Source organism: Chenopodium album, chromosome 19, assembly GCF_948465745.1.
Source record: "Chenopodium album chromosome 19, dcCheAlbu1.1, whole genome shotgun sequence".
NCBI classification, from domain to species: Eukaryota; Viridiplantae; Streptophyta; class Magnoliopsida; order Caryophyllales; family Amaranthaceae; genus Chenopodium; species Chenopodium album.
In genome coordinates this window covers 38493949-38508293 of record NC_137852.1, presented here as the reverse complement: position 1 = coordinate 38508293, position 14345 = coordinate 38493949, and the positions used below count along the sequence as shown (strand labels likewise).

The 14345-nt window shown below is 36.5% G+C and overlaps 1 protein-coding gene across 1 annotated transcript; it reads right to left on the bottom strand.

Annotated features, from left to right (window-relative positions):
* Positions 1 to 295: 295 nt before the first annotated feature.
* On the bottom strand, positions 296 to 5176 carry LOC145593636 (agglutinin-1-like). The gene is made up of 2 exons (XM_081649927.1): positions 5167 to 5176; positions 296 to 2184 (listed from the first exon to the last, which is right to left on the bottom strand). Exon 2 carries the CDS (start codon positions 2174 to 2176, stop codon positions 353 to 355), a length of 1824 nt encoding a protein of 607 aa, XP_081506053.1. The 5' UTR covers positions 2177 to 2184; positions 5167 to 5176; the 3' UTR covers positions 296 to 352.
* Positions 5177 to 14345: the final 9169 nt, after the last annotated feature.

Genomic DNA, 14345 nt, shown 5'->3' with positions numbered 1-14345 from the left:
GTGTGTCTCTTGCTTGATTGTTTATGCTCGTTCTTTGCTTAAGTTGCTGCATTATATGTGTTGATATTGCTGGTGGTTTGTTGATCTTGGAGATAATTCATATAGCTTGGGTTAAGTGTGACCTTTAAACAAATTAGTAGCTTGTGTGTGCTTTGTGGTTTGTTGTTTGGTCGATTGATTATTCCGCAAGAGGTGTGTTTATCCTCAACAGCCTCATCATGCCAATACAAACATATGGCATTGTATTTGCACACACCATTAACATACAAGCTAAAATGTGAAAAAGATCGAAAAGGAAAGAAGTAACTATCACATGATTATTATACTAGCTAGCAATATTTATCCTTTCTAATTAATCCGCTTGAAACCAAATTTGACGAGGTTCATGATCAGAATGCCCACTAACTTCAACTTGAACAATATCACCATCACTGCGTCGTCCCACTTGCAAAACCATTTCTGTTTTCATGTGATAAATAGTGCCATCACTTTGAAACATCCAACGTTCTTCGGCCTCACCGTCGCAGGGTTGGAGGACGATTCTCTCCAACTCTCTAAGATAGACAAGCTTGAGACAATTTCGTCGATTTTGTTGTGGTCTTATGGTGCCGTCTGAGAAAATTGCCCACTTCTCATCCAAACTGGTGCCTTTTTTGCATTTCTCCAACCAAACTGTTTTGTCACTTGGTATCAAACAGAGACCATTGTATGCAACAATTGACTTGACCGATGGTTTTGTTATATTACTTGCATACCAAGCTTGGCTTGAGCCGTTGTAAAGATCTTGCACAATGAGACGGTAATTAGGCCTACTAGGCGTTGCAGTCAACGATAGAAGGGTACTAGAATCAAAGAGGATAATGCTGCCATCATTCCAAACTTCCCATTTTTGAGTTTTATCTGTGCAATTGTAGAGCAAAACAGGGTCTCCATTTCTACCGTCAGTCACTAAACATCTTTCACCGGATCGAATTGATTGATCACTCGCTTTGAATGTCCAGAGTTGCTCGTCGTTGCTGTCATCACATTCTTGAAAGTTTACACCATGGATGAAGGGTCTTCTTTCCCTGGTTATACAAAGGTTGTCAATCCCACTGATTCGGACAGTGGGAGCTACATTTCGGTCACACTTGTCCGTTGGGGAACTTGTAGGCAATAGTAGTACTGATGATGATAGCCGATGATCAATTGAAGGGTTTGAAAACATTACATGGCTTTGTCGAGGTGGGTTTCTGCAGACAAATAACAATAAGCCGACAATGGAGAGCACCTGTCTTACATTTGTCAATACAACATTCTGTGATTGATAGTTGAAAGTAATTTGGTTAGGGAAGTTTCCATCATCGGAAGAACTTTGGACTTGTTTGGAGATCTTTCCCCAATTGTTTTGATAATCTTGGATTAAACCATCTGGAGTGTATGGTTGTCCGGTAGTAATCGTGTCGAGTATCAGCTGCCTCAAGTTTGTAAATCGTACAGCTTCTGCAACCATCTGGATGACAACTAGAAGGGCTTTTTTCATTTTTGCAATACTTTTTTTATCTTCAGGACTTGTCCTAGATAGAGTGTTTACATGCTCTCTCAGTTCAGCGAATCCTAAAGGAGCATTTGATCTACTTCCAAGGCTAGTATAATCACCATTAAACGAAAGAGATACTATGCTATCTGCATCTGCGTTTGGGAAGGCTGCATTACGCACTCTAGCATCTCTGTATTCTTGAAAGAAGTACGTAGTGGTTGTTCTTGGTCTACCCTCGGGTGTATGAGTTGCTTGATAACCCACCACATACACGTTTGTGATATGTATAGCAAGCGTGACTCTGTGTTCCAATCCATTCGAGATCTCCACATGAACATAACTCCTGCTATTCGTCTCTGGCAACTGTGGAAGAATGGGTATAAGACCGCTTCTATCTGCAGCATCTATTGTCAATGCGTTCAGTAGGTTTAGCATGAATCTTATGTAGGATTCACGAGTGACTTCTTTAATGGAGAACCTAATCTTTTCAATCTTGAGTGAGTTAATTAGTGGTCGTTGATAATCAGCTGCTACAAGTGATGGTGATGATGAGGTCGATGTGAACTCACACATGCAATTCTGTGCCCCAAACATGATGGCGAACACACAACAACTCCAAGCTACTACTTCAACAACACATATATTCATTTTTCCCATTGATTTACCTGAACAACATAAACTAGCTTTTATATACACACGATTATCAATTCTACTATCACTACAAAAAAATTAAGCTTAGGAATATGACAACGAATATGAAAAAGGGGAGAAGGTGCAAGGGGAGTCACGAGAATAATCTCCAACCAACTACACCAAATGCTCTACTTGTACACCTCTACGAGTAAAACTGATTATAATTGAAAAAAAATATTATTAGAAACGGATATTAAAAATCCATCTCTAAATTAGGGATGAGACAGATTAATATGTTTTAAAGTCCGCCTCTGAATTTAGGGTCAGATTTCAAAATCCGTCTCTAAATTTAGGTACGGATTTCAAAATCCGTCTCTAAGTTAGAGACAAATTGAAAAATTTCGTCTCTAAATAAAATTTATGTTTGTGTGAAAAAGTGTAGGTGAAATTGGTAAAAACATTAGGGACAGATTGAAAAATTCCGTCTCTAAATTAAATCTATATTTGTATGACAAAGTGGAGGTGAAATTAGTAAAAACATTAAAATCCGTCCCTTTCGTCCCTAAAGTTAAAAACTTCGCCCCTAACTTTAGGGATGAATTTTACTTTAGAGACGAATTCTGATCTAAATCCTTCCCTAATTAAATTGAAACAATATTATCAAGAGCATTGCAAAAGTGGATATTACAAAGGATGCAAATTTTTTCTACAAATTTCACTAAAGTGGACAACTATCACCAAATCTGATGGATTTTGAGTGAGACGAGACATAAATCACATAGTATGAAATTAAGACTAAAAGAAATGAGAGCAAATGAAAAAATGGTGTAAGAATGAAAGGAAAAGAGGATTGGAAGAGGAGATAAGGCTTGGCAAGTTGGTAAAAGATAGCTAGGAAGAAGAGTTTGGAGGGATGGGAGGAGTGCCATGTGTCACATGTATATTTAGGGGAGAGTTTTAATATACTAGGGGTTGTTTGGTTACACAAAGAAAACGGAGAAATAGAAAAATCATGGGAATTTGAAAATGCACGAGTTGTTTGGTTGACAATAAAAAGTGTAAATGAGGGAATTGCAAATTCATGGGAATTGTGACTTCCCACAAAACATGGGAAGTTAATTACCTAACCCCCCTAGGTAAGTCAAATTTCCCATGATTTGCAACTTCCCTCGTGCCAACCAAACAACTTTATACAATTCTCATGATTTTGATGTAGGAATTTAATTCCCATGAAATACAAATTCCTATGCGAAGTAAATTCCCATAGCAACGACACCTAGGTATAGATTTTCATATAATTGGATATTGACGAATTTTCATGGTTTACTATTCATTTTCTCGCATTAATATTCATGAATGTTTATAAGACTGGTTCGGGCTCTCAATGTGATTTTTGCACTATAATTTCTTCAAACTTTTAGTTGACAATTATAAGTTCATACAATGGAGTACGGAAATGAAACTGTGTTTGCCAAAATCATTATCGAACCGCTTCCATTAGCCTCTATTAATCAGACTTTAAATGTATATATAAAAAAAAAAAAACGGATGCCCCTAGGCATTAGATTAAACTAAATATTCCCTAAAATAATACAGTACGGAGTATAAATTTTGGAATACATGCCAAAATCACATGTCAATCTGTATAATTAATATTTAAATTCATTTAATATTTTCATTTTTAATTCTCTTATCTAACGCCCTAGGAGTACTCGTTAGCTATTTCTTTTAAAATACTCGTAATTGACTAAAATAATACTCCTCCCGTCCCCTTTTGATAGTCCCTTATGGACATTTTTCACGGGAATTAATAAACACAAATAAGAATAATAAAAGTACATTGAAAAAGTAAATTGACATTGGATAAGTAAAAAAGTAGATAGAGAAAGTAATAAAAGTACATGGGAAAACAAAATTTATATGGGAAAGCTAAATTTGCAAAAATATTATTGCAAATTGGAGGGAATTTTGGTAAAAAAAAATTAAAATTAATGGTTGTTGAAAAAAGCAAATGGGGTGAACATTTTGGAATTGAAATTTGCCCATAAAAGACTATCAAAAGGGGACGGAGGGAGTATGCTTTATAATTGGTGTTCAATAAATATCAGATTATCAGATATACCACTTACACAACCTTACAAGAAGTGTTTGTGGAATTGGCCTCGGGAATGTTTACTTCCATTTCAAAACGACCTACTGTTACATGGTAGATTTTTTTTCTGTTTTTTTTTTTTTTTTTTTCTAAGCAATTTAAATCTAGAGGATACACACATATTGACAAGTAATAAGAATGTTATATTTTCATTCTAACCTTTAAATTAAAAAAAAAAAAATTAATGTAACCAAGTAACACCCTTTTGGTTTCTAGTGATTAATTTAAACATATTTAATTATTACAATTTTGTCAATCATGCAACTAAATATCTACATTAATAATTCTATATACATAAATTGACAAATGTAAAAAGTGTAAATTAGATGTATTTAATGTAACAAAGGGAATATTTGTTTACAAATGAGGAGGTAAAATTTAAAGTATTATGCAAATTCTCTATTGGTTTCATTTCTAAATTCTACTAAAAGATTACTGGGTTACATGTTGAGGTGAAAAAAAAAATAAATATTAGAAAATACGCTTCTCTATGTTTTAGGACTCTCTTTTATGAAAAGAGAACTTAGGAATAAATTCTCGGTAAAAAATTAATTTTAAAAAAATGAAGAATAATATAATCAAGAGGTTGGTACGTACCGTATTTGGATTTATTTGATTCTTCTATTAGGGATACTTTTATTATATCCCAGGGTAGTACTACACTGGACAAAGCTCAAAACTATACCTCGAAGATTAATTATAAATTGATATATATTTTACTAATGATTAAGGCTACACTTGATAGGATGCACCAAATCACTCAAAATGTATCCCAGAGTTGGATTAGCCCTAAGATTGAATGAACCGGATGGTAGGAAAAAAAAAGCTAAAAAATATAAAGTTATTTGCAAGGTTCACTTACTATTGGTTGCTAGTTGCTACAACTGAGTGACTATGATGAACTTTTCGCTTCTTTATAGTCAATTAGTCATACCTTTCGAAAACGAAAGTCTACATCACTTTCAAAAACGAACGAAAAAAAAAAGAGTACTAGCTGTGACTCTGTGCACTGAAAGAGTGAAAGTTACACATCTAAAATCTATATGACCGACCATGTGTTCTTGGGTCCCACAAACACCTACAAGTCTACGATCACTTTCAAAATCGGAAAAAAAAAAGAAAAAAACACGAGTACTAGCTGTGACTCTGTGAGCACTGAAAGAGTGAAAGTTACACATCTAAAATCTATATGACCGACCATGTGTTCTTGGGTCCCACAAACACCTACAAGTCTACGATCACTTTCAAAATCGGAAAAAAAAAAGAAAAAAACACGAGTACTAGCTGTGACTCTGTGAGCACTGAAAGAGTGAAAGTTACACATCTAAAATCTATATGACCGACCATGTGTTCTTGGGTCCCACAAACACCTACAAGTCTACGATCATTTTCAAAAACGGAAAAAAAAAAAGAAAAAAACACGAGTACTAGCTGTGACTCTGTGAGCACTGAAAGAGTGAAAGTTGCACATCTAAAATCTATATGACCGACCATGTGTTCTTAGGTCCCACAAACACCTACAAGTCTACGATCACTTTCAAAAACGGAAAAAAAAGAAAAAAAACACGAGTACTAGCTGTGACTCTGTGAGCACTGAAAGAGTGAAAGTTACACATCTAAAATGGGAAATGATTTTGGCGTACCCTTAATTGATTTTGACACACCTCTATGTAAGAGCACAGTTTTCTATGCTCTTTTCACATAGAGGTGTGTCAAAATCAATTTCCATCTAAAATCTATATGACTGACCAAGTGTTTTTGGGTCCCACAAACACCTACGAGTCTACGATCACTTTCAAAAACGGAAAAAAAAACACGAGTACTAGTTGTGACTCTGTGAGCACTGAAAGAGTGAAAGTTACACATCTAAAATCTATATGACCGACACGTGTTTTTGGGTCCCACAAACACCTATGAGTCTGATCACTTTCAAAAACGGAAAAAGAAAAAAACACGAGTGAATTGCTAGCCGTGACTCTGTGAGCACTGAAGGAGTGTATTTGAAGTGTTGATGGTATACATGAAATTATCATCACACTCTTAATGAATTTAACTAGTTTTTGTGACCGGGCGATGCCCCAGATTATTATATGAGATTGAACATTAATATACATGGTAATGTATGATTTAGTTTTCTTGTAACCAAATTTGCTGTTTATATTGTCATTTGTTACAGATTAATATTTAGTATTCAAAATATTACATAAAAAATCACTTAGCTTGGTGGTAAGATACGGAGTTCTAAAAATGGAGGTTGTGGGTTCAATTCTTGTGGAGAACCATTTTTTTATTTTGATGAGTGCATGACATGGAATGAAAAACAAATGGAAGGGGAGCCACGTGGCGTAATGAATGGTTGAGTAGGTGACGTGGCGTAGTGAGGGGGGTTTACGTGACACGTGGACGTTTTTAGGAACGTCTTTTAATAGATTAGTATATATTTATGTAATAATACAATTAATGTGGGTATTTTCAACAACTTGTATACTATGTGCATTAACCGTTTGTAGAAAAAACTAAAGATAATGTCTTTTGTATAAGGGAAAGGAGGACTAAGATTATGGGCCTATTTACATTTACTTAATTTCAGTTTAGTTTAGTTTAATTCAGCTCTAATCAGTTCAGTTCAGTTCAGCTCTAATCAGTTCAATTCAGTTTAGCTCTTAACTTTCTTCTCCCATAAAATATTCATTTCAGCTCAATTCAGTTCAATTCAGCTCCAATCAATTCAGTTCAGTTCAGTTCAGTTCCGTTCAGTTCAGCTTAGTTCAGTAAATGTGAACAGGCCCGATGTCCAATTGAAATGATTAGTTTACCTTTAATAAATATAAGAAGTTGATACTTGATGTGCCTAAATTAATTCATCTCTTATTCAATTGAAACTGGATATTGCATTTATTGTGTAACTTAATTAATTACTGAAAAAATCAAATCAATAAATTATTTCAAAATGCATTGAAACATATATGAAATATATTATTGAATTCAAGTCGTAGTCATCTATAAAATAATTACAATTAAAATAAATTACATTGTTAATTAACTATAAATTAATGATATCAAATAGTACTCCCTCCGACCCTGAAAGAACGACCCATTTGGCCTAATTTTAGTCCCAAAAAGAATGACGCATTTGTTTTTTCCAACATCTTATTCATTTTCCTTTCTTCTAAAAGTGTTAGCTTGGCAATCTTGTGTATTTTAATTATATTGGTTGTTGTAAAACAATACTTTAATCGTATTGACTAATAAAGCATCACATGGATTAGTGCATTATTACATCATGTTTATTAGGCATAGGATAAAGATAAAAACTTACATATAGGACTTTCTCTCTCTAAATATTAATTGCAAATTATTGTTGACATGTGTTTTCCCATACATTTGTACTTACAAATTAAGTTTCTAAATACCCGCGAAATCAACCCAAATGAGTCGTTCTTTCGGGGATAGAGGGAGTAGTATTTCTTAAACATTTTAATCTAATACTCTTTCTATTTTTTTTAAGGACAATTTTATATGTAGCCGACTATATATAAACATTTAACACATTTTGAATAAAGGAAACAGTTTTGGAAAAATAAGACAAAACTATACATTAATTCCTTTTTTTTTTTTTTGACGGGAACTATACATTAATCTAAGTAATAAATGTTTGACTAAATTTTTTATTTCTAGTTTAGGTACCTTATATTATTTTCCTTAAATTAAAAGTAAAAATTTAATAAGGAGCACCAAAAATTTAAAATACTCTCAAAAGTACCAAGAATAATTATTTTTGAGCATTAAGAAAACGATATGATAATTCGTTTTTTTTTTTTTATATTGGCAGCATGCAAAAATCAAAAATAGAGTGGCCTGGAAAACGTTTTAATTGACAAACGAAACACGAATTCAAAAGTCTTTGATAGACTATATGAGTAGTCCATGTAATAATACACGTACTAGAATGTGACACATCAAAGAAAATGTTAAACATATTAATTCGCATAATCACATATTCACACTTCACCAAAAAAAAAAAAAATCACATATTCACATCAACGTTTTATAAACGTACACTATACAACCGTGTACTACTAATAAGGGTTAAAATGAACAAATTTTTTATGTTTGATGTGGTACCTTGAAAGTTGAAAGATATCACCGAAAAAAAAAAAAAAAAATCAACGTTTTATAAACGTACACTATACAACCGTGTACTACTAATAAGGGTTAAAATGATCAAATTTTTTATGTTTGATGTGGTACCTTGAAAGTTGAAAGATATCACCGATTGCTTTCAAAAAAAAAAAAAAAAAAAATATCACCGATTGTATAATAAAATTTGCCGAAACGTCACCACATATTCTATCAAAAGATCAACATCGATCTTTAGGTGTCGCTCCGATTCGATTCCACCGTCCACCACTCGCATTTTTCATATTGATATTGATGTCTAAAATTGTTATACGTATATATTGACGTACTATACACTCCTTTAAACAATGGTAGAATGTATATGTTGATAAGTTTTTACTAACCCCTTTTGTATATTACTAATTATGTGATTACTGATTACCTAATTAACTGATAGATATTATATGATTATTATAATATTTATCGCAGAGTAGGATATATTTGTATATATTTGTGATATAGTTTGTATTCTTATCGTACTAGGTTTCCTAACAAGATTAGGACTAGTATTGTAACACTATATATATTATTCAATGGTACACACTCCAACCCAAGGAGTTTTCCCGAAATCTAACATGGTATCACAGCCAAGATTTTTTAGGGTTCCACAAAATTAATTTTTTTTTCTAAAAAATCCGATCCTATTTTCTTTCTTCCGCAAACTCTATACTCTCGTGGTAATTTCATCACCTAAATTGCTACTTTTATTTTGGTCCACTTTGCTGCAACATTAAGCCTTTAATTTGCACTTTAGTTTACAGTAGCACCTTTGTTTCGATTCTTATTAGCAATGGCCAAGGATGATGATCAACCTCCCACGCCTCCCCCCTCAAACGACTACCACCCTGCCAACTCCATCAGCAATATCAGGAACGAAGTTCCAGAAATTCTTGACCGTGACAAAGGTAATTATGGTAGTTGGGTTGAACTCTTCGAGATACATTGTCATTCCTGCAATGTTATCGATCATATAGATCCCAAATCACCTCGTCCTACGGACCTCACCTCGGCGCAGTGGAACCGCCTTGACTCAATTGTGAAAAAGTGGATTTATAATACGATTTCTGCAGACCTACGAAGCACGGTGTTGTACAAGAACGCTACGGCACAGGAAACTTGGGATAGGCTCGCTAATATATTCCAAGATAATGGTGAAATTCGTGCGATCTATCTTGAAAATCAATTTAACAATCTTTTTGTTGAAAATTTTCCGGATGTATCCTCCTACTGTAAGAAATTGAAGGAATTAAAAGACCAACTAGCTAATGTCGGTCAGCCTGTGTCTGAAAGAACCTTGGTTCTTCGTCTTTGTGCCGGTTTAATTGACTCCGACTACGATGGGGTGGCTCAATCCATCACTCAAATTCGACCTCTTCCCGGGTTTGATGAAGCACGATCAAGAATCCTGCTCGAGGAGTCCCGTAAATCAGCCAAAGAAAATTCTGGACAAGCGTTTGTCACTCAGGCAAACAACAACACCACCACCACCGCGATAGCCGCTCAGCAACAGCAACAGCCGTCGCAACAACAGGTCAGGGGTGGTGGTGGTGGTGGGCGCAACAGTAAAGGTCGGGGTGGAAAGTCCAAGCCAAAAGGCCGTGGACGTGGCCAGCAGCAGACCCAACAGCAAGCCCAGCAGCAGGCCCAGTCCGCCACTTCGAATCACACTGGCCCAACCCAGCAGCAACTTTGGGCCAGCTTCCAGCAGTGGGCTCAGCAAGCCACATGGGCTAGGCCCCCTGCTCCTTTCCCTGTTCAACAGCAGCAATTGATCATGGGCCAGCCCAAGCCTCAGCAGGCCTACGCAGCCCATTTCGGACAGCCCATGACTCCTACGGACTTGGCATCTTCGTTCTCAACAATGACTCTTCCAAATCCCGACAATCAGTGGTACGTGGATTCGGGTGCCACATCTCACATGACGAATAATGCTGGTAATCTCTTACCCCTGTTTAATTTAAGCACTAAAAATCATATTTTAGTTGGTAATGGTCATCGTATTCCAGTAACAGGTTATGGTCATGGCACCCTTCCCCATACTAAAACACCTCTTGTCCTTCGTGATGTCCTCCTAGCACCTAAACTCATAAAGAACCTTATTTCAGTTCGTAAATTTACCTCTGATAATTCTGTGTCTATTGAGTTTGATCCTTTTGGTTTTTCTGTGAAGGATCTTCGTACGGGGAACATAATAACGAGATGTGATAGTTCGGGAGACTTATATCCAGTCAAAACCACCAAGTCCACTCCGTCAACCCACCTTGCTACTTCTCTCACTGCTGTTTCTCCATCTACTTGGCATAGTCGTCTAGGACACCCTGGAGCTCAAGTTTTTAGCTATCTTAAGTCTAAAAATCATATTTATTGTAATAAGGAGCAAGCCTCCAATTTTTGCAATTCATGTCAATTAGGAAAACATACTCGTCTCCCCTTTGATAATTCTAATAATACTACTATTTGTGCTTTTGAAATTATACATGCCGATTTATGGACATCCCCTATTCGTAGTACTCAAGGTCACAAATATTATCTAGTTTTATTAGATGATCATACTCATTTTGTGTGGACAATTCCTCTAAAATACAAGTCACAAGCTTTTCAATCATTTATCAATTTCCGAAAATATGTTGAAACCCAATTTGAACGTCAAATTAAATGCTTTCAATGTGATCATGGTAGGGAATTTGACAATGACCCTTTTAAGCAAAAATGTATTGACCATGGAATGCTTTTCCGCTTTTCTTGTCCACACACATCCTCACAAAATGGCAAAGCCGAACGTATGATTCGCACACTTAATAATATTAAGCGTACAATTCTCTTTCATGCGTCTCTTCCCCCTTCGTATTGGTTTTATGCTCTTGAAACGGCCACTTATATTCTAAATATTTTGCCCACAAAAGCCCTTAAAAACAATACTCCTGCTTTTGCCTTGTTTGGAAAAACTCCTTCTTATGATCATATCCGGGTTTTTGGGTGTCTCTGTTTTCCTAATTTGTCGGCCATTGCTCCACATAAATTAGCTCCTCAATCAACACCGTGTGTGTTCTTGGGTTATCCTATTGACCATAGAGGGTATAGCTGTCTTGATCTCACCACAAATAAAATAATCATTTCGCGTCATGTCACTTTTGATGAAGCGACGTTTCCATTCCGAAATCTAGCTAAATTTCGTTCTCAAGACTATGATTTTTTAAGTGATGATGATCCCCCACCTCACTTGTTGCAACCCGTAGCCCACAATTTGCAACAAGCAAACCCGCAACCTCCTTCACCACACAGCAGCCCACACACTCTTACACTCCCTGGCAGCCCACAAAGCCCGCCAAACAGAAGCCCACAAAGCTCCCACAACAGCAGCCCACGCTACAGCTCAGCCACGCATAGCCCAGCCTACACACCGCCACCTATGCGTGGCATTCCACCCATACAACCCACTCGGCCACCACCTCCCTCTCCCCGAGTCACCCGTAGTCAACGGGGTATATTTAAGCTAAACCCGAAATATTGTAACCTCACCGTTCAACCTTCGGGTCCCCTTCACCATAAATCACCTCTTCCAACGTCCTATAAACAAGCTTTAAATGACCATAATTGGAATGCGGCGATGAATGATGAATATAGTGCTTTAATTAAAACAGGGACATGGGAATTGGTACCTAGGCCTGCGGGGGTGAATATTGTTAATTGTATGTGGCTTTTTAAGCATAAATACAAGTCTAATGGTGACCTTGAAAGGCACAAAGCTCATCTTGTATGTGATGGCAAGTCGCAGGAAGTTGGTGTGGATTGTGATGAGACCTTCAGTCCGGTAGTTAAACCGGCCACTATTCGTACTGTTCTCAGCTTAGCTTTGGCTAAAAAGTGGTCGATACATCAATTAGATGTCAAAAAGGCCTTTTTACATGGTGACTTACAGGAAACTGTTTATATGCATCAACCTCCGGGTTTTCTTGATCAGAAAGCACCCACTCATGTCTGTCGACTTCGCAAGGCTCTCTATGGTTTGAAGCAAGCTCCCAGAGCTTGGTATCAACGCTTCGCGAATTTTCTCATTAAGTTGGGATTTGTCATCTCTAAGAGTGACACCTCTCTCTTTACTTTCCGGCAGAGTGATGATATGACATATTTGCTTCTTTATGTTGATGATATTATATTAGCTACCTCATCTGACAGATTGCGTGCAGGGATCATATCTCAGTTACAAACTGAGTTTCCTATGACTGATTTGGGTCCGCTGAGTTATTTTTTAGGGATTGCAGTGACTCGCACCCCCTCTTATTTGCTACTTTCACAGGAAAAGTACGCCCAGGAGATTTTAGAGCGTGCAGGTATGGGCTCATGTAAACCTGCAGCTACTCCAGTTGACACTAAGTCAAAACTTAGTGCTAATGCAGGACCACCGTTTCGGGATCCTACATTGTATCGCAGTTTAGCAGGTGCTCTTCAGTATCTCACTTTCACTAGGCCAGATATAGCCTATGCGGTACAACAGGTGTGTCTATTTATGCATGATCCCCGGGAACCTCACTATGAGGCATTGAAACGCATTCTGCGTTATGTTCAGGGTACCATTGATCACGGCTTACATTTATATCCGACTGTTTCTCATCGACTTATTACTTACACTGACGCTGACTGGGGAGGTTGTCCCGATACCCGACGTTCCACATCGGGCTATTGTTGTTTCCTTGGGGACAACCTCGTTTCTTGGTCATCTAAGCGTCAGCATACTTTGTCTAAGTCGAGTTCAGAAGCAAAATATCGAGGCGTCGCAAATGTTGTCTCCGAGGCATGTTGGCTTCGTAATCTTTTACTTGAGCTACATTGTCCTCTACGGCAGGCTACTATTGTTTATTGTGATAATGTCAGTGCTATCTACCTTTCTGGCAACCCGGTACAACACCAACGCACCAAACATGTGGAGATGGATATACATTTTGTTCGAGAAAAGGTTGCTTTGGGAGAAGTTCGAGTTTTGCATGTTCCTTCTAGATATCAGTTTGCAGATATTTTCACTAAAGGCCTACCACGAGATTTATTTCTGGATTTTAGGTCCAGTCTTAGCGTACGCCCTCCTCCCGCTACGACTGCGGGGGTATGATAGATATTATATGATTATTATAATATTTGTCGCAGAGTAGGATATATTTGTATATATTTGTGATATAGTTTGTATTCTTATCGTACTAGGTTTCCTAACAAGATTAGGACTAGTATTGTAACACTATATATATTATTCAATGGTACACACTCCAACCCAAGGAGTTTTCCCGAAATCTAACATTAACATTAGGTGAAAACCTCTTGCATATATAATTGGATTGAGTTTAAAGGAAAAGCCACGTTAAATATTTCCCTTACAAACAGCAAGGTAAAATTGTTGGAAACTTGAGTTTAAGATGGGCCTTGATCATTAGCCTAAACTTTGATTAAGATGGTCAATAATTATGATATTAGAGTCAACTTGATAATAAGCTCATTAGTTCAAATCTCATCCACCCTTCATCTCCACATTGGAATAATAAGCGTATGGGAGGATCTGTTTGCATCGGCATTTCAAGCCTTACGCTTTTATAATGGTGTGATGAGGTTAATCTTTTATGAAAAATATATTTTATATTAAATATTAAATGAGGTTACATGTATGAAATAGTAGAGATTTTTTCAAGTGTCGCTTGCCGTACACAAACTATTTCTAAGAAAAAGGTGTATAGAGGCCTTTATATAAAAGGCTAAAAAGGAAAGTTAATGCTATGTGATTTAAAAATATATTCGTATTATTTGTAAAAGTTGTACTTTCTCCGTTTTTTTTAATGCCTCACTAAAGGTTTTGCGGTTTTTGAGGTAAAATTTGGTGTA

Coding starts and splice junctions, on each gene's coding strand:
- LOC145593636 (XM_081649927.1), bottom strand. CDS start 2,176: ATGGGAAAAATGAATATATGTGTTGTTGAAGTAGTAGCTTGGAGTTGT.